Source organism: Haliaeetus leucocephalus, unplaced genomic scaffold (assembly GCF_000737465.1).
Source record: "Haliaeetus leucocephalus isolate CR32 unplaced genomic scaffold, Haliaeetus_leucocephalus-4.0 Scaffold495, whole genome shotgun sequence".
Classification (NCBI taxonomy): Eukaryota; Metazoa; Chordata; class Aves; order Accipitriformes; family Accipitridae; genus Haliaeetus; species Haliaeetus leucocephalus.
The window spans coordinates 8,220,259-8,241,920 of record NW_010972931.1 but is presented as its reverse complement, the minus strand read 5'-3'; the positions used below and the strand labels follow the sequence as shown (position 1 = coordinate 8,241,920).

General features: G+C 38.7%; 1 protein-coding gene across 11 annotated transcripts in view; it reads right to left on the bottom strand.

Annotated features, from left to right (window-relative positions):
• INPP4A (inositol polyphosphate-4-phosphatase, type I, 107kDa) overlaps positions 1-21,662 on the bottom strand; it is a 79,917-nt gene that overhangs the window by 13,083 nt on the left and 45,172 nt on the right. For 7 of the 11 annotated variants that reach the window (XM_010575765.1, XM_010575766.1, XM_010575760.1 and 4 more), the window contains 10 exons: positions 21,096-21,279; positions 19,519-19,737; positions 18,093-18,366; positions 14,527-14,559; positions 9,981-10,153; positions 8,421-8,544; positions 7,442-7,568; positions 5,005-5,145; positions 3,550-3,647; positions 240-352 (listed from right to left, as the gene is read on the bottom strand). In XM_010575765.1, the coding sequence (XP_010574067.1) occupies positions 240-352; positions 3,550-3,647; positions 5,005-5,145; positions 7,442-7,568; positions 8,421-8,544; positions 9,981-10,153; positions 14,527-14,559; positions 18,093-18,366; positions 19,519-19,737; positions 21,096-21,279 (1,486 nt within the window). The remainder of the gene's footprint in view (positions 1-239; positions 353-3,549; positions 3,648-5,004; positions 5,146-7,441; positions 7,569-8,420; positions 8,545-9,980; positions 10,154-14,526; positions 14,560-18,092; positions 18,367-19,518; positions 19,738-21,095; positions 21,280-21,662) is intronic. The other 4 variants (XM_010575768.1, XM_010575769.1, XM_010575767.1 and 1 more) reach the window with 2 other exon arrangements.

Sequence of the window (21,662 nt, the reverse complement as noted above, 5' to 3'; positions counted from 1 at the left end):
GTTGTCATCTTTGAGAGAGCAGAACTTCATTGCATGAGTTGTAGGGAAAATACTGATGTGGAAAATACATTTTATCTCCCCATGTCTCATTCTAGAGGAGGTTTAACCTGGCAGTATTTCCAAGCTACATGCAAGCAAATGGAAGAAATTTGAACATATTGGTAATAAAAAAAGGGGAAAATACATATGCATAGAGAAAATAACCTGAACTATGCAGAGATGCTTAGATTAATAAATACCTCAGCAGCTTGCCAAAGGATATCAACATTCTTATTTTTCCTTGCATGTACATTTTGTCCCAGAAATCTTAACAGTTCAGGCAGGCACGTCTGACTACGAGATCGAGGTAGACCTATAAAACAAACAAAACCAACTCCACTTACTTACTGTATTTAACCCTTTAACAAAGATAAGTTACATGGAAAGTGTTCCTATATGCCTGTTGCAAACACAATTGTGTTTTCTTGAAACTATCAAAGCTTACAACAATTAACCCAATTCTTAATTACTTAGTACCACCAACAAAACAAATTCAAGTTTAATTAAAGTCAACTGGAAATATCATTCAGGTTATTTAAAACTTCAGGGGCTCAGAATCTGATAGCAATATAATAACAGAGTGAACGAAGGGAGCAAGATTGGTATAGTATCTTGTTTTCTGTGTCACAGATGTACTTGCTTTCTTACACGGTTCATAACTGCATATAAACATGTAACTGCCTGTATTATCACCCCTCAGAGGTGATAGGATATCATGCATGTCTCCACAGAAACTCTGAAGATATTTTATATGCTGCTCACATTTTCAATTTTAAATTTGCAAGCTGGCCAGTTTCAAGTTACAAGAAACACTCTCTCCAACAGGACACCATACTGTCATGATATGTTTACTAATATTTCACTAAGTGGAAATAAATAAGTTGAAATTTTTCAGTATTTTAGAATGCTTTCAGTAGTCATGTTCAAAGTGTTACACATCATCTCTTACATATATAGAAAGATACTCAAGACAATCAGTGACAAGTATTAAATAGGTCATCTTTTTGTGTTTTTTTTTTAAAGAGGTAACTACAGAGGATGCCAACTAAAGCTATGACTGGATAAATAAGGAGGCATGAACTGTTAAAAAATAACTATGTGACAAAAAGAACCCCACATCGGTAATATATGAGGTTTTATTTTTGGACCATGTATCCTCTCACAGCAAATAGTATGTTAGGCTAACCTGATCTCCTTCTATGACAAGGCGATCACTTCGTGGATGGGGGAAAGGCTGTGGATGTTGTATACCTAGACTTTAGTAAAGCCTTTGACACTGTTTTCCACAGCATTCTCCTGGAGAAACTGGCGGCTCATGGCTTGGATGGATGTACTCTTTGCTGGCTAAAAAACTGGCTGGATGGCTGGGCCCAAAGAGTTGTGGTGAATGGAAGTTAAACCCAGTCGGTGGCCGGTCACAAGAGGTGTTCCCCAGGGCTCAGTTTTGGGGCCAGAATTAAGAGCACAGGGACAAGGACAGCAGATCAGGAATCAACTTTCCTTGTGTAAGTTTTCCCTCTTGAAGGGAAAATTTCCTACAAGCTGCCAGCAGATACTTCACTAGGCCTCTTGTCCCCTAGAATGACCTGCCTGGTTTTCCTTTTGCCTCTACTTACTTACCACAGACTACACCACTGGCTGGTCATAATAACCACCTGGTTTACAGTTAAATGTAAAATGTTATTCTCTCTTGACTAGGGTTCATGGAAAAGTATGTTTCACTTTGTACGTCCTAAATATCACCACAGAGGAGGTGCAAAACACACCCTCATACCTTCCTTATGACAACCACAGTCCCAGGTTTGTCCATATAATCTCAGCTTTTCACAGAGCATCTCTAACACACTTGCTGGGACACTCGCAATATTTTTTTCACACTTCTAATCAAAACTTTTGCTTAATGTTTATAACCACAAACCATTTGTCCAAGCTGGATTGCAAAACCAGGTGCAATATGTCTGCATTTACCCAGGACAAACAGTGAAGCAGAAAGAAGTTTTGGCAGAAGGAAGATTCTCCACCTTTGTGGTATTCATTTCATGTGACAGGGATCAATGTAATGACAAGTACCCAGAGTAAGGGAGAAAAAGCAGGTGGACACAAGACTATTTTGTTTTCTTTCACTGTTAGGGATCATGTTAATGCCACCTGTCCAACACTGCATGCCAGCCTTGTTCACAACTTCAAGTTACTTGAAGAAGAACCTCTGGTATAAAGCGTTAAGTGTTACTGGTAAATAAGAAACCCAAGGTCATGGCACCAGTACTCTTTAAAAACAGAGGAGAGTAAGTATAAAGTTAAAACAGAGTTCAAAAAACATGAAAAGAGAAGGAACAAATGACAGAACAGAAGACAAATTGCAGGATTAAAAAAAAGTGTCAGGAAAAAAGGCAAAAGCTAAAAGGTGACTGGATCAACATAAGAGGTTTGGGGACTTGGGAGGAGACTGAAGTAAAAAAAAAAGCGAGCAAAATCAAAGAGGAGAGGAAGGACCTGAATGGGAGCTATTATTATGGAAGACTAGACAGAGATATAAAGTAAGGCAGAGAAAAGCAGAAGAAAAATCACTTTAAATTGATTAACTTTTGAACTTTACAAGAAAGTCTGATGCTAGACTACTATATAATAAAAAAATCAAAACTTTGCAGCTAAAATTTCAGAGTATCAATTATGCAGGATTATAAATGCCTGGAAGGAGGGAAACAGCTTCTGCTCTCAGCTGCATCAAAAAAAATCCAGGGTAACTGAAAGTACAATAACGTACTTTAACAGACAGAATTCTTACTATCCTGTGGCACATTGCTGCATTTGTATTTCTGCAATAAAACTGCAGTTGTGGGACCCATGAAATCAGCCTACAAGAGGTTTGATACTAATAATGAATCAATGAATTTTCACCATTTTTATGGTCACACGTAAATAATATTTATGCCACTGCCTCCCAAAAAAACAGTAACAAGCAAGAAATTTTCTTACATAACCAGTAAAATTCAAGCTTGTAGCTATTGTCTCTCTTCCAGGTGCTAGACTTCTCTGTTGCTGGCTGCAGATGCAACAATTATAGGAAAGTGACAAAGGATAAGCAGAGGGAAAGTGATTAAGTTCCTAAAAACTGGCAGTTGCTCTCTGTGCAGGTTATCACAAGTGCAGAGAATATGACCAAAAACTGCATATAAAAGTGCTGCTGCTATAACGTGTCACTGTTATGCCTTCCCCTCATGGTAATCTAACTGCCTAGCTGCATGTTTACACAGCACATAATGCCACTTAGAAAGACATGTAAAGTAAAAGTAAATTAAAAAAGGAAAGTTAATCAGACTGCCCTTTAAACTTCTTGAATCTGCTCTACTTAGTACTAATGTATTAAAATAAAGTTGCATCATTTCTTGGAGGTTACCACTGCTAGCGTTATCATCAACATTTAAACAATTAGCATGAAGCAAACAAATGAAAAAATCAGCCTGAGTTGTGTTGTTCAACCAAATTTGCCATTAATTACCAAATACTTACAATCATCAGGCAAAACTTCCTTGAACTGCTCAAAATACGAATTCAACCGCACTAAGCTTTCCATGTTAATTACTTCTTGCAGTGAGGTGTCTCCAAACCTTTAAAAGGTAAAGGAGGGAACAGTTAAACTCAAGGTAAAAGGTTTCTCCTCTTCTTTGAAACAACTGCACTTGGCAATATGACTACCAGAAAACAGTTTAAAGATTCAGCCCATGAAATTCCTAACCATTCAAAAGCAGAGTAAAGTGTAACAGAGAAGTGTTGTAGTGATTCATTACAGGAAAAGAAAATATATGAGTGTGAGGGGGAAAGTGGGAAGGAAGGTGAAAGAAAAATCTTGTAGAAAATAGTACTTAAAATTCTTTGGCTTTTGTGTCTCTCTTTCAATATTAAATACCCATCTGGTAAATCATTTTGCCTAAATTCAAACTTTTAATAACAGATTTACTAGTTTAGTTCATAAGCTAATAATAACTATAACACCAGTAGATAGGATTAAGAACTTTGACTTCAGATATGTAAATGAGAAATACAGATCTAGGAGTAATAAACCATGAATGTAATAAATATTGTCAGTGATGCCATGATTCATCTCATCTAACTATATCTACATAGATACACACACACAATGTTGACATCTGTAACTATGCTAGTCACCTTGGGCTCCCTTTATAGGCAACATAGGACAACAGTAACTGCTGGAATGCCTTTGTTAGACTTTTTCTAGCTGTCCACCATCACATTGTACGCTCCACCCCAGTACCAAGGCTGCTGTCACAACATGCATGTGCCTGACTTCACTGGAGTTCTCCATCTGAGCAGTGCTCTATCAATGTATTCTTTACGGGATATGGCCATAACAAAGGGAAGCCCTGGTGGCTCTTCCAAAACTGAACAGTTTCCCTAGCAAATATAATTACATAATTATATTTTTTAGCTTTACAAGAACATTGTTGCATTACATAAGTACTGCAAAGTTATGTTAAAACAAAGGTCAATCTAGCCCATTATCCTGTGTTTTGACAGTGGCCAGAAGAGGAAGTCTAGGGGAGAGTGCAAAACCAAGAGGGCAAATACACAGCAATACTCAGAATGATCTCTCAGCCTCTAGTGATCTGTCACCCACAGAGGTCTTGAGTCACAAGCAGTACCTCTGTGTTAAATAGCCCATGACAGGTTTCCTTTTCTGTAAATTCACTTCTGAACCACATAAACCTGCACTAGACTCAAACCCATGAGGTAAGGAGCTCCACAGCTATAGGCTGTATAAAGAAGGACCTCCTTTTTTTTTGTTTTGCATTTGACAGCTTCATTCAGTATTCCCTTGTTTGTGTATTGGAGAAACTGAATCACTGTTAGTAATGCAACAGTGCAACTCCATAGAGACATACTTCCATCAGAACAGGAGATTGCTGAACTGCCATTAAGTTTGAGCTTGCATGACTGAATACATACTTCTCTGCCAGGGTTTGCTGCTCATTGATTCCCACATTGAAAAGAACAGGCTGAACCCTCAGTAACATGCCACTTTGAATCTCTCGTGGCAACAAATCAAACAAGGCGCTTGGCAAAGGGATCCTCACATTAAATCCATCACTGCAAAGAAATAAACAGCTATTAGACACAAAGATCAAAAAGCTACATTCCGAGAATGTGTTATTTATGTAAAGAGGGATAATATCTAGAACATAATACAACTATTAAAAAATAAGTATCAGTCAAAACTGAGGACTTTCAGGAACTGCCACAGCTTGCTCTTAATCAGAAAAGCTGTTCTAGTTCAAAAACAAACCTGCAGCAACCTGTAATGCTGATTTTGCATCCTCATGGACATTTTAATCATATCTGCCAATTTCCTGACAAAAGCTGATTTTGCTCTGCTCATTAATACTGCAGCTCTTGTAAAACTTGGGTAGAAAAAGCCAAATTTTGGCATGTCCCCATCTCATCAAGAGTAAAGTATATTTGATTTTAAAGTGATAAAGGCTAGTGATGATGCACATGCATAAAAGGACACATTTTTGGATACAGTAAGTAGTACTGACTTTTCTGAGCAGAAGGATAGAGGCAATGATAGTAGCAACTGAAGCATAAATTGAAGGGGGAGCTAACAAAAGCACTGATACAGAAACATATCACTCAGACCTACAAGCTGCTCCTGCAGCACAACAGGTTACCTTGAGTCAGCTGAGCTACAGCAAAGAGCACTGTGTATGCTTTATCTCATGGCATACGGGAGGTAACACAGCTTACCTTATCTCATAACATCAGTGCAGACTAAGGTATGTCATACTACCCTATGTTGGAACTGCCAAGACACAAGTTACTGTGGTTTGTGTGCTGTCTGTTAACCTATCAGCAACAATACCTTGGTGTTACGTCCAAGTCTTTACAGTGCAGAACTCTCAAGTACAGCATATATGCTCAAGTATAACAAAAGAACTCTGAGAAGTATATAATAAGGTAATCAAAATTGGTCTGTCCCACACTTACATTGGATGGACATGCAAATCCTATGCTTTGTCTGAAAGCAAAAAAACTATTTTCACCTCTAAATGTAAACCTTCCAATAGTTTGCACCAAAATAAATACACAATTTCTTTCTTCTCTTTCTTGAGTAAAATCTAGACAGCAAAAGAATAAGCAACACTATCAGACCTGAAACTAATGAAGACTGGTTTCCTGCTGATTATTGTCCTATAGCTGATGGGAAGTTTCAACTAAATATTTCCTTGGAATGGAATTTTGTGTCAGCTGTCAGTCATTTCCAGAGGTCTCAGCAATTTCTGTAACATACACGATTGTACTGCAGACCTCCTTCAGCTGAGGCACTTTTCATTGCATGTGAACCTTAACTTAACAAAGTTCCTCTAAATGTTTTTATCTTTGAGAACTCTAGCTCTTTTTCAGATGTGGATGACACTGGGCAAAGCTCCAGTGGAGCTTGGTACAGCACACTGTAATCGAATAAGCCTTATTTCCTCCAGAAATCAGATTCAAAATGAAAAGATTCTAAAGACTGAAACACAGAAACACTAAAACATCGATTTCTTTTGCCTCTGTCTTTCCACAGCTTCATCCCCATCTGTGAACTGGCTCTCTCTGGGCAAGAGTTCTATTGCAGGGGCCCATCAGCCCCATGTCAGAAACCAGTGCAAGGCCAGCTGATAAGCAGGCTGAGGCATTCAAATTGAACTGTGACTCTGTTGTAAATGCTTCCTATCATAATACGGCTGTAACAGATCGCTCCCACTCCACTTTATGTGAGGATGTGAATGTTTGTTACTTCAGACTTTTAAAACAAAAATTGCTCTTAAGCTCAAACTTGAAAATACCTCTTTTCAGACAAGTGGCCAAAATGAGCGGCAGTCTGGCCCCAATAGTTTGGAAATTGATCCTAATTGGCCCTAAATAGGCCTCACCTCAGCAGCAGCCCATCAACTGCCTGATACACATTCCATGTCCCGTTGTGCTAACGGCAGCCCATTAGTCAGTGGCATACAGTGAAGCAGTGACCAACTGATCAACAGCAGTGAATTTCAGACAATGAGATCAGCCTCAAAAGTCAGTCTGAGATTTAAAAACAGCACAAGTGCTTAAGAAAATACTGAATACTTCTGGCTTATGATTGTGGATGGCTAGGTCAAGATTATATTTATTCAGAAACCAATACTGCCATGGTTCGAGCCTTGCCATATACCCCTTTCCAGCTTAGCTCCCTGTAAAATGAAACATCAGTAAAAAGGAGTAACTCCGAAACATTTATTTGAAGTTCTGAGAAGAGAAACAACACAGTACAAAAAGCACATAATTCAAGTGCACTACCACTGCTTCTTGTGCCTGCAGTCCCACCCCACTTCCTGCTTCCCCCCCCCCATTTTTTTTTTTTTACCGATTTCCAGTGATGACTGGCAGCATGTCAGTAGATGTATTTGATGTGGCCTGAGTTACTTTAAAGGTTACATTCCTCAAGTCCATGATTCCCAAACTCATGTCCTCCAGCATTGCCAGCTCCTCACCTAAATCAAGGAGGAAAAAGTGAATCGTAATCATTACTTGTTACGTACAACTTCCCTTCATCAATTTGATGACGTCCGTAGGTCATTGGTCTCACAAAGAAGTTCTATGGATGCGGAGGCTCTGGAGCCCAGGCCTTCACCTTGACCTACAGACTGCATACAATGTCAGGGTTGACTTTATGAGTTTAGCAAGTTTAGAAAACACCAATTATCTAGCACAGTCCAGACTACCGCTCTTCAAGTAGATTATATGCTGATTTTCCAATTTAGATGACGCTAGGAAGTACTTTTCAGCATTGTCACAGCCGTGATATCCTTTGTTAGGAAAAGTGTGTTGGAAAAGTTACAAGGTATTCTGGATTCATTCAGTAAAGCATGCCCTAACTGGCATCCAGATGGCTGTTCAGACACAGGAGTGAAACACTTTCGACTGAAGTACTTTCCCTTTTTGTATTCTCTCTTCAATCTCACTTTGTACTGCAGGATTACAGGAGGTCAAGAAAATTCAAAAAGCATATTTTGGGCACAGTTTCTCTTAGCTTAGCAGAACTTTAATCCATTTCTTTTCTGAAAAAACAATCCCTATGATATGTTTTGTCTTTTTTTAAACCTTTGACATTATAAGGCAAGTACACTTTATCTTTTAGAAGTAATTCAATTAAATGTGAAGAAATTCAGAGTTGTTAACTAATTAAGTACTCCACATATAATCTGGTTTTGCATTTCAGTTTTCAAAATTGTTTTGTAGCTGAGCTGCAGATTGTTCCAAACACTCATATTCTGCTGTAGCCAATTGCATGCAGAATTTGCTGACTCAGCAGCTAATACCACCCACTTGCCCTGTGCTTTTACCATAAGTGCTCAGCAGGCTCTCAAACTGTGCCAGCAAGCCAATGGTGTAGAGTTGTCTTAGAAATCCATCATCATGCAGGCAGTTCCTCAGCTTGATAATGAAACCACAAATGAGAGCTGTCAGCTGTGAGAGAGAAAACAGATAAGAGTGAAGTGATTCAATACAAAAAAGGCTCTTCAGTCCCAAACAGAAAGAATACCACATACAAGAGATGCCATCACATCTGTCAGACTGATGCACTTTTCCCTTAAATGTCACTCTTTTTTTTCTCCTTGCAGCTGAAGAGAGACAACCAACCAACAAAAATCCAAAACATTCATAAAATCAGACTTAGGGCACACTGCCTTCATCTTGCAAGCTCTCCCAAAATGGGACTGCTGTTGATCTTGCTTCTATTTGTTTTCTGGACACAATCACTTGTATTAGGGGTCTACAACATATGAATTACAAGAGTCTCCGTGGAGAATTGTTTTAGTTACAGATGGAAAAGCAACACAGCTAGTTCCAGGCCATGAATTTTGATAGTATGAATAAATGATTTTTTTTTAAAAATGACATTTTAAGAAAGCTTAAAAATGCAATATCTGTTTGCACTATGCAGAGACTCAAACTCTACTGTTACAAGATATTCAGGACAAGGTCCTGAAGACCTTGTACTAAGATCTAAGATCAGTACTCGTCTTAATTCACTGTCAACAAAGGAATTTCCCAGGTGATTGCCATATGCTACGTACACAGGTGTATGACTGTCACAGAATTAAACAGAAGGGAATAAAGTTCTGTTTATGACAGGTAAATATATTCAATGCATTGAGTTTAAAAATTACCTGCAGTATGGAGTGGGTTTTGTATAGAAAAATTCCCTGAATTTATCTCTATGAGATATAATGTTTTGGGACAACAGCCCTACCAAACAATGTCCAAGAGATGAGCTGTTTGAAATAAATGAACAAGATACTGATTTCATGGTATAATAAGACACAGTACAGAAGCATAGTGGGCAGACATGTGGAAGGTTTTTTAAGTGCAGACACCTGCTAGTCAGTGGCTGACACAAGAGACCCCAGCAGGCCCAGAAACAGAACTTCCAGGAAAAAAAACCAGCACTCATTTCTCTCCCTGTAGCTGGACTTTTTTTCCTTAGGTACCACAAGTCCTGTCGGTTTTCTCAATACGTAAAACAACAAAAGGTAACTGAGGGAGTACACTTTCTGCTTATGGGCTTTTTTTTGCCCTCTTTCACATTTTACTTCTGGTTTTAGTTTGGTGGCATTGGAAGGCAAAGGTTGTTTCTGTAGAGAGCAGTATATTTTCACTAGTTCTGGAATAATTTTTTTTTTAATAGTGAATGTATATCCAAGGGGACACTTAAGTCATATATTGTCAAATGCATGTAAGTGACCAGTAAGGACAGGACAGCACAGCCTGTGAGAGGAGATCAGTGTTAAACCTGAGAGTAGAATAGATCTTAAAAATTCTGAAAATGGTGTCTTTCATATTTCATTTAAAACCCACCACATGTTGAAGTGCAATCAAATCATGCATATTTGCTTGCTTACAGTTTGACAGAAGACAACATCCCTGCGATACTGAAGGCTCAGGCAGAGCCCTATCGTTGGGGCACTGTCCTGCATTAATAAAAAGACCATGGCTTTCTTTGCCTTGTCACTCATCATGGCTACGCAGTCTGTGAGTGTTGTCAGCAAGGGATAAAGAGCTTCACTCCATTCGCCTGGTTAAAAAAAAAAAATAGCAGCACTGTAAGTACTTTATTTGAAACAAACAAACATGCATTAAGAAAAAACATCCTGTTGCAAGTCAAAGTTGTTGATAATTCATATTTAGGGCTTGTTTTATTTTGGCTGGCTGGTTACTCCCTTCTTGTTATTAACTAAGTAATCTTACAGACTGGTTATCATATGAGGAAAATACAGAGAACTTTACTCTGTAAGGCTGTTATGACTTTCCTGACCATGTAATAGCTCCAAAATTTGTGCCCACAAAACAGGCTATACAATAGCTGATTCGGAAAGTATAACAGAGAGATGAATATCTATATACACAAGCGTGTATCACTGTGTGTGCATGTTCAAACACACCCTTTCATAGTGCATACATGGACAGACAGTATGGAGTCTGTCATATAACAGAAATAGTGAACATCTGCTTAGCCATTTCTGTCCATGAGATTTCTCCCATGTATCTTGCCTTTGAATCTTTTTTGGACTCAGAAGTTTACCATTCGACTGCTTCATCAGCTTATTGATCCTTGCTGCACCTCAGTGAGGTAAGACGATGCTTATCTTCCATTTGCAGTATAGGAATAATAAGGCAGAGAGATGAAAAATTCATGTAGGTACTCTTCTAAGTGTCCTCTGTCTGCTGAGTGGCTTTGAAGGCTTAGAGCTAGCTAGCAAGAAACACTAAGTACAGTGATTTAGATGGGATTTAGCTAGATCTTTGGAAGTAGGTCTGAGCTTGACTTCCACTTAAATACATGAGATATGTCCTAGGACTCTGTTCAAAGTCCTACACAGGAAGCATAGAAATGAAACTGCGTTGCCAAAGTCCTATTTTAGTATCCCAAACATTGTGCCTTCCTTCTCCCTAAGAGATTTCTCTGCCTTAAAATGCCCTAGAAGCTCCATTTCTTTTCTTTCCTTCTTTTGCTTTTTGTCTTAATCAACCACAAATTTTAAAACCCCATTTCCGTGACCTTATGAAAAATTATTCAGATGCTTTAACAAAATCCATTCTCTCTGCAATATAAAAAGAAAATAGAACAGTGCTTTGGTTTTGCCCTCCTTAATGTAAGGCTGAAACAGAAGAACACTTCTCTTTTCAAAAGGAGGGACAATGTGTTTTATTTTTTCAAAAGCACTGGAGCTCATAAACAGAACACACAGAACCCCCAGCCTGGCTGGCTGAGGAACAAGGCAATGTACAGATCAGAACCTGCATGAATGGGGTACTTCAAGCCCCTGAAAGGAAGTTGTTTGGGATTCTGACTGAAAGGCAGGACTAAGAGCTAGTAATAATAAATGTTTCTTTGATAACCAGCCAAAGATAGGAACTTTGGAAGTCTGCTAACAGAAACATAACTGACAAGATTAATAGAACTATCCTTTTTGCTTTTATTCTATGCGGTAGATAGATTAGCTAATAAACTACACAAAGGGGAAGTTGTTTGCCTCTGTTCCATTGCCATAAAAAAAGCAGGAAACATCAAAAGAACAGGCAAGGAATTACAGCTTATCTTTTATATTCTATTAAGTATTTTCCCTCAAAATAAATCAGATGCCATAACATGGCCCCACGAACACTTAAAAAGCAGAACACAGATGATACTAACAGTGTTTCTCTTACTGCATTTAAGTGCTTTTCTATAAACAAATGAGAATGACAAAAAGAACTGAAAAGATCTTCCAGCACATCATCATCATCTCATTGCCTGGATATATATACATGTGTCTAGTTATTAACTCAGTGGAGATTTAGAATTGTTGTGTGTCTGGCAGCACTTCATTTGAAAGATATGTTTACCTGTGGTAATCACAAAGTACACTCATGGTATACCAGCCTGCCTGAAGATAAAGCAATTGTTAGATGTTTTTTTCCTCCCGATACTCATATGCAATGCCATGGCCCATCCGGAATAACGAGCGAATAGCCTCTGTGCTGTGTATTCGCTTGGTTTAAAATTTTGGCCATGAAAAAACAAACCCTTGTCAGTCTGCAAAATTCTAAATGCTGTTTGCTACCTACTTCACAGAGGTGTCACCTGTCTTCCTTTCATTTTTTAGTCAATGGTACTTGCTATTAACAATAAACAGGAATAAAAGGAATTGCACTCCCAGGCTCATATCAGGTTGGCACATTTCACTGGCAGCGTTTAAATAAATGTGAAAGGACTCTAAGTGTTCAACTTTCACCTGGATTCTCCTGTCCTTCTGTCTTCCCCTCATTGATTTTCCTAACAGAACTTTATTAATGAAAGTGTATTTTCTATCAGATCAATCAATGGCACCTTCAAACATCATGAGGCACTAATTCAAATGTGCAATCTACTCTGAGCTCTGCTGTTATGTTCTATGAGACAACCAGAACTTTTAAAAACTATTATAGACTCCACTGGGCAGACCCATAGGTAGGGTGATGTGGCGCAGGGGCTGAAACAATGGAGATGCAACAAGCTGTTACAGATTTACAACAGCCTGAGACCTAGTCCAAGCTAGCTGTTGGTATGTCTGGGACACAAATCCAGCTTTTTAATCAGAGGTTTCTAGTTCATGTTAAAAGCTATTCCATTTAAAAACAAACCAGCAGGATGACTGTCATTTGCTTCAGGCGCCTTATATTTTACAGCAAGAGACAAATCCTGCAGTCTCCACTCAGACAGCTACAGCTGAATTCTGGCTGGTAAAGAAGGGCCAGACTTTGGCCTTGTAAGTCTTTGCTATTTTTCTTACTACTGCTGCTGACCAAAGTCATACCTTAATGTACACTTTGAAATGTGTCATTTTGAAAGGGGGTGGGGGGAGAGAGAGAGGGGGAGGGAAAGAGAGAGGGAGGGAGGGAGAGACAGAGGAAGGGAGGGAGCAAGTGAGGGATGCTGGTAAGGCCTATTAGTTCACACAGTGGACCATCTCTGACTATACATTACTGACTATTTTATAAAAAAATAATGTCTTGTTAAGAGAACCTAATACATAAAGCCTGTATAAATCAAGGATGTAATGTCAGGTTGGAAAAGTTTTTGCTTTTTTCCCCCTAAGACTCTCTCTTCTCCACAGCAATAAAAATATTATTAAAATAACTGTCCTCCAGAACCTTGAAAAGATATTTTTAGTCTTTTCATATTAAAAAAACCCTAGCATCCATAAATCAAAGTACTGGGCACCTGCAGTTGCCCTTGGTTTAGGTCAGGGTTGCAAGGACTCATGATGTCTAAAAGAAGAGATTTATTAAATAAGTTGTAGTTGCTTAGCCCTCATCCAGTGAAGTGTAATTGGCAACCCATTTAAGCACACAGTCAGGTCACATTTGGCTTCAGAGGGAAGCAAGCATTAAGTGCTTCACTACACTGCAGCTTCAGCTACTTACGTTTAAGATGCAGTTCTGGGTATATCTGGGTACCCAGTTGGGGTGACCTGACTGCTGCTAATTACTCCCGTCTTAAAAATAAAGAAAAAGCATTCATTTATGCACCACATTCATATTTTGCAAATACTAAAGGGATGTTCCAAGAATTAAAAACTTGTGGAGTCTTTTATTGATTAAAAACATTTTCTCAGTGATAGAAGAAAACAGCATGGATAGCTGAGAAGAACATTAATATACTTTGTGAAGATGTAAATCATACCTGCACTGGGGCTTTAATTCCCATTGGTTTCACTAAACTCAGAAGCCCATGCTGTAACAGTTCAAGTACTAAACCTTCACTGAACTCAGATTAAACTACTCTCAAATGGGAGAAAGTACAGCCATCTAGCTGGGAGACAGTGGTATTACAGAGGCATATTATTCAGACCTTGTAAACGCAACAGAAGTGTGCAGAAGTACAAGGACAGAGGAAAGAAGGTTAACAGTGGGATGAAAGTCTCCTAAATTCTGTATTCTGTAACGTTAGATTTGCAGTGCCCGACACTGCTTGGTGTGTACCCACAACAGAGACTTTCCATCAGCCTTGTTGACTGCTCCATGTTTTGCTCAAATTCTCATTCAGAAAGGCCAGCTCAACAGCACATATGAAAGGGCATGTCTGAAATGTCTGAAATGTCAGACTCCCACAGACTTCAATGACATTTGGAACAAGCCTCAAATCATTGTCACCTACAACAGTTGCTGGAACACATCAACTGGAGAAACCAAAGAGACCATGAACAAGTGCTCTCCCATACCTGGACATGAGAGGTTACCAGATACTCCCTTGCACTGTTATTTAGGAAATAATAACTTCTTCATATGCTTAGGTAACTCACATGATATTGCAGAGCATTACCATTTCAAAATGGTCAATCTTAACAGCAAGGCACTTGTTCAGTTGTTAATTATGAACAAAATCCTGCAATTTTCAGAAGAAGCAGAAGCCATGAATGCACATACCTGGGCCAGATTCTTCTGGAGCAGGGCTGCAATCTGCACAGAAATGGAGGGGCAACATGCATGATTAAGGAGCAGCAACACAGTCTAAACATAAGCAACTCAAATGCTCAATGCAAAGGTTCTCAAACACTTTCACTGAGTGAAGAGGAGCTCAGCAGGATACTCCTTTGCCTGTGGGCACCGAGGGCATGGGCTGTCTCCTCCACTCCACTGTTTCTGATCAGAGGAACATCTGGATGGGGACTTGGAGTAAAGCCAGTACCTGCTAGCTCACGGGCTCTCTGTGGATTACCAGCAAGTGTACTGACAATCCCCAGTGATCCACAGGGCGCAATTTGAGAACCACTGGTTTAGTGCAATTATAGAATAAGCTGGCAGTAAGGCTGATAAATAGAATAGCAAAAGACTAGCAGTAAGTTCAATGCACTGAACAGAAAATGACATTAAGGCATCCACAACGCAAGAGTAATAAAGAAACAGTACTTTGCTATCTTAGACAAATTTCTGTTACGCAATTTCTGAAATAGTTACCACAAGCATTAGATTGTATATTAAGGGCTGAAACCTCACCAGTGAAGCCTGTGAGTGTTCCACACTCACTTCAGTGGGAGGAACAAGCTGTCAGATGAAAATACACTACACTGCAATGCAAACAGTAAAAAAATAATATACACCCTGTTATAGTAAGTCTTGCATGAATGAAAAGTAGTTTATTAAGCTAACAGGATTTAAAATTCTGTTGTTTATATCCAGATTCACTAGTCAATGAATTATGAATTTGAAAATAACAACAGAAAATATCAAATTCAATTGTATGCATTAGGACAATCAGCTGAGCTAGACAATCTGAGATAAAAACCTCTCAGTAAATTAAAACTCATCATGTTCATCAAAGAAGCTATATGCCCCCATGCAATTTTAGTAATGAATACCTAAGCCTATAACAAAAATACATTTAAAAATAATTTCTTAAGTCTCCCTTCTACTATTTCAGGCAGTATTTTCTTTCACAAACTTTCATTTCTAGAGAGATTCTCTAAAGTCCTTCAACAGCATTCCACTGTCTCTCTCTTACCAATTCTGGAACTATCTTGGTTTGCTGGTTTTTACATTGCTTTCAAAAAAATTTCTGGCTGCTCTCTGCTCAGTGTCATTTATTCAAAACTCAGAACTGCTAACAGAAAAAGTGTTAGTTCTTTGAATAGATGACAAGGAGAAACTTTAAAATGTTGTGATTCTGAACTTAGCGAAGGGATCTTATTTGTCCCTAAACTACTCCCATGATCAGTTGTGGAAAGTGCCAGCGAAAGGGAAATAATAGAATCAGAGAATGGTTTGGGTTGGAAGGGACATTTAAAGGTCATCTAGTCCAACCCCCCTGCAGTGAGCAGGGACATCTTCAACCAGATCAGGTTGCTCAGAGCCCTGTCCCATCTGGCCTTGAATGCTTCCAGGGATGGGGCATTTATCACCTCTCTGGGCAACCTGTTCCAGTATTTCACCACCCCCATTGTAAAAAATTTCTTCCTTGTATTGAGTCTGAATCTACCTTCTTTTAGTTTAAAACCATTTAACAGGCCAGGTTTGGTGTGGAGTCAAGGAAAGTAACTCAATGGGAAAATTCCCATTGATTTCAGTAAGACCAGGTTTTTTTATAGTATTGAACCTGTTCCTCTGTCAAAAATACTGACCGTTAATTAGGAACTACATCTGATGAGAATGTGATCAAGTACTCAGCTTGCCCTGGCTTACAATAAACTTCCCAAGAGCAATTCAAATTGCTCATTAAGACCTACGAACAATGTTTGCACCAGATACCTAAGAAACAGGATTCCCTCTCCAGGATTTTTTACATTAAATTCACCCAACATGGGTTGACAGTCAGACTTCAGATCTAATCCTGACACTTAGGTACCAATGGGAAACTGCAGCAAGCCCCTTTGTTTTAAAGCTTGTGACACTTCTTGATTTAATGTTTCTGTACCAGGTTCTGTGGATTAAATGGAAAGATTTTTTCCTATTTTGGAGGAACAGAAGGGAAAGGTTACAGAAACTCTTGGCACAAACCAACCCATTGGTAGGTAAGTGCAGCTAATTCCACTTTTATATGGCATAGTGTCAAGATCCAGGGTACCTTTAAAAGATCGACTGAAAACGAAAGAAAATGATTGTTCTAAGATGCTTTCAGCATCAAATTGTCTTGGGAAAAGCTTCTGATATCACCCACCACAGATTTTTTTCTATTTTTTTAAACAGTAAAAATCCACAATTTTTAAACATTGATATGAAGGTGCACTGAAGTTTACCAATAAAACCTTCATGTGCATACATATAAAACTTCATGTAAACTAGCTAGCAAATAAAAACATTTAAAGGTATCAAACTGGTAGAAGAAATTTTGTCAAAGATTAATAGAGAACACATTCTGAAACAAGAACCAACTCTCCTATTCCTTTATAATACACAAAAATGTCAGTCTAGTCTAGAAAAACATGGTCATTTCAGATACTAAGCAAATCATATATAACATATACAAAGCTACACAAAAATATATTAAAATTTATTTTCACTTCCACCTTGCTTTCTTTTTCTTAAGGTACTGCCTTCCACTGCAACATTAACAATGGGATGGACATGAAGTCACAGACACATGTAAGGGACAAAGGGCCATCAAACAATAAGACAGCACAGGAAAAAGGAAATGAAAATACAAATCAATCTTTCTAGAGCTTAGCTTGGCACACCTGCTCTATTAAGTGGCCAAATCATAGAGACCACACATACAGAATGTGAGAATAAGTCAAATAAGTACATATGTAAATGAAATAATTCTGAAATTTAATGCACGGCTGCAAAACTGTCAACCTAAACTGATAAAAATATCTTTCATTCACATGCTCATGGCATTACGCTGGATTCAATTCAGCACCCACTTTACCTCAAATTTTGATAGGATTATTCCACTGAGAGCTTGCACTGCCAGTTCCTACCTTCCAGCTAACAAGAAGTCTAACTAATTGAGTGCCTCAGCACCACAGCTTTTGTCATTTTGGGTTAAAATTTGCTTTAAACTCTAGTAGGTTCATCCAAGTTCAGCTCAGTCTAATGGTACTGCTTGGCTCCCCTCCTATGCTTTGGCAGCCCATCTGGGACCATTAGTGTTGCAGTAGTGCTGCACTTCTCTCATGTTTTATTTATCTTTTATAAAGGTTCACTGTAATAAGCTTTGATTGCTGCAAAGAAGCTGAAGCCAACAGGAAAGCTACCAGAGGTGGTGTTTGACATATGCTAACCCAAACACCTGTTTTACCAGCTTAAAACACCTGGTATGAAAACCAAATGCCACTGTCATCAAAGGATTTGGCAATGATTTCAGTGGGATCAGGATTTCAAACTAAGTAATGGGTTTAGCAGCTCCCAGTACACCACCAGCCCTTTCTGCCTGACATCAGCGCTTAACTCCACCACTGAACTAAAAACACATGGAAGGATGTAACAGAGGCCTAGGAACGATGCCAGCGCACAGCAAGAGAGCAGCAGCAAGAAGCAGCGTCTGGCATACGCACTTGTCTTTCTGAGAGAATGGCATGCACAGGATGGTGTGGATGAAGGTGGTGGTGAGGATGATGAAGGTGGTGAGGATGATGAGGTCTCATTTAAATCTTCTGGATTTATCCAGTAGGCACGAGTGTCCCGATTACCTTTCTTACTAGTACAACTGATGTCGCACTGGAAAACATCTTCGCAACTGTCACTTTGCAAGCGCTCCTTCTGCAGAAGTTTGTCCACTCTCTGTATAATACACTCCAGACTTTTGTCAACATTCAACCAAACTTTCTCCTTAAAAGAAAACATTTCTTTCTCAATTTAAAAAGAGACATTAGGTAACAAATCCCTTGGCAATATATTTTCTCCTGTGATTCCAGTCACAACTCCTCTGCAAAGTTTCCTCTGGGCTACTGCATTTACATTTTTGCACACACAAACTCTGGATATATAAATAACATATACCAGCATGTCAACAATATCTAGCAACATGACTTGTGTGGTAAATTGCAAAGCTATTTTCTAAGTAAATTTGCTGAACAATTTTAAGTGCCTCTTCCTGCACTATTATTCCAATTTGCAGTTGGCACTATTGTTTATTCTTGAAACTCACGTTTGACATAATAGTTGTATACAATCACACATCTTTTTTCCTATATAACTCAGTGAGTAACAGATAAAATTACTATATTGTATTACTATCTAAATAACTGAATTGGCTTTATTCATATCTCATTACTGTGAGTTTGACTGTAAGCCAAAGTATGCCAAAATGATTAAAACTAGCAAGGATCCATTTCCAAAATGAATTGAATCTAATTTCTAGATTGATATTTCACAATATTAATTATGGTTTAATTAATCTTGACTATTTTTGAGATTTAGCTCACTTCTGTTTATATTACACAATGACACGATGACAGAATTTACACAGCCCAATTCTCATTTCAGTTGGCAGTGTGGTATGGAAAACCATTTAAATTCTTTGTGCAGACAGTTTTAAAATGCTGTTCGTAATCAAAACAGAGATGGACTGCAAGTTCTAAATATTTAGATGAGAATAAAAGCCAGGAAGGCTGAATTGTACAGCTAACACAAGCAAAACATGCTTTATCTTGGAGAAGTGTAAGAGCCCTTTGTAGTATGGTCAGTTTTTTTACTTTAAAAGGTATTTACTTTCCCTTGGAACCAACTTCAGAAAAGCCATGCACCTACTGTAATGATCTCTGCTGTTTAGGAGATCCAGAAATATTTATTAAGGCCTGTTTGTATCCCCATGCCAAGGAGGAACTGAGCAGAGAATGGAGGGAGCGTCTTTGCTAGTTGACCAATACCTCCAAAATAGTCATCCTATGTGTTTATGGTGAGCAGTTACAGACCTTATAAACAAAAAAACACAGCAAACAAAACTAAGAAAATATTCATCACGCCACTTAGCAAACATACCCATTCCTCTTCATGCCAATCCACTTGCAGAGAAGATCGGCTATTTCTTCCTGTCCATCTGGCCACGAGTGTATCTTGATCATTCCTCAGCATCACTTGCTCCCCTTCTCCAGAAGTTGGAGATGCTTTTGAAGCTATATAGTCTGGCCTTGCAGCATTCAGTCCATGTATTGAATTTGCCAACAGCTTGCAGTCACAGACTGTGACAAGTTGCCGGGTCTAAAAAGCAATAACCCCTCCACATTTTAACACTTTTTCATTATTCTGTACACAGTTTATACTATATTCTTTCTCAGAAAGAAAAAAGAAGAACTAGTATTCTGTAAAGGAAACTAACCATTGTGTAGGAGTCTCTAAGGTGCCTTTAAAATCATTTAACAGAATGGCCTTAAAAAGCAATATAGGATACCAAAACACAAAAGGTATATTTCCAAAGTCTGTACTACCATGTTAGCCTTGCAATTGTTGCAAACTTCACTAATATTTGTGCAATTCACTTTTATTTGCACTTCACTTTCCATTTGATGAAAGCTTAAAACAATGCGCATATTTATACCTCACACAATAGCTGCCACACCAGAGAGACCATGCTTAACCTCTACCATCCTGTCTGAAACGCTAACAAGACTTAAGAGGAGGGCTGACAATATAACCCATTACTCAATGCAACTTGCTCCCTGTCTTATTTAGTTGATGTTGTATTAAAGGATTTCTGTAAGTTATGTAAATATGAAAAGTATCTGGCCTGAGTCTCCATTAAAACAAACAAACAAGCCCTTACTACATTATATATACACATTGTCCAGCTGTAGAAAATCCCACAGATCAGTTATACACACTGTACTCATTTACAGTGAATATTATAATACATAATACATTTACATGGGGTCACATTATTTTTTGCACACTACATGTACCTCCCCTCCACTGGGACAATTTACGGTAAGCTGATTGGCCATTACTGCCATTTACAACCTTCAGATCTGCTTCAGGGACAGAAAAGGTCAGTAAAACTGCATTTGTTCTTCTGTCCCTGTAATCAAGATTGTGTTCAGCTGCGGGTCCAGTCTGGTCTCTGTTAGCACCCAAGCACATCAAGAAATAACTCATTTGCACCACTATAATTCAAGCAAAGGCTCTGTCACCATTATTCCTTATTTCCCCAGTGGAAAAATACAGGATTGTTTCCTTAACTTTTGCCCAGTTGCTGCTGCTTGACAGATGACTCAGAGGAACATTAAAAAACCCCAGGTAGTTATGGAGAAAAGGGTAGAAAAGAAAGTGAAGAATGCACATTTCTGGAATATGATGAATGAAGAGAGGGAACCAGAGGACACTGCCCTCCACTGCGCTCTCAAGAGGAGGTGAAGGCAAGAGTGTGAAAAGTAGGAGACAATCTAAATAAAAAGTAGCAAATTTTAAAGGCTGGTCTGATTTTGCTTTTTCTTTAGGACTGTACGTGTTACAATACACTACTGAACAAGGTAAAATAGATGTTTCAAGAAAACCTACTGAAGATAGAGACAGAGAAAAAAAAATACACCGTGTTTCAGTGTGGAAATGTATTATTCTCCTACCTTGTCTGCTAGGATGGCAAGTGTTCTTTCAAGGCCATTAGCTGATCTATCCTTGGCAGCTCTTGAGAGCCTTTCTGCATAGTAACTGACTTGCGTTTTCAGGGTGTTGATTTGTGCAATAATTTCCTTTGCTCTAACAATGTCCTGTGGGATGTATATTATAGACTGGGAACTTGTTGAAGTGCTGAAAAAGAAAGACTGATTTTAGGGGGGAAATTGATCTAGAGGTACACACATTACAGTGGCATGCTGGGGAATTAATGGCAGACAACAAAAATTTACCTAAGCTAGCAATCAACAGTGAAAGGCCAGTGGGCAATTGCACAGCAGGAACATGATCCTAGAGCCTTCTCTGTCTTTACTGAAAGCATTTAGATGAAGATTTACTAATCCCTTATGCCAAGGGGTTGTGGGCAGAGCTTGTATACCAGAGGGACAGCTTTGCGGGTGAGAATGCGGGTGATAGATTTTGCCATCAGACAGAGAACCACTGTTTGCACAGACAGCTTGCCCCACTCTCCTTCTCCTTACAACACAGACACTTCACTAGGCCCTGGTTTGCAAATC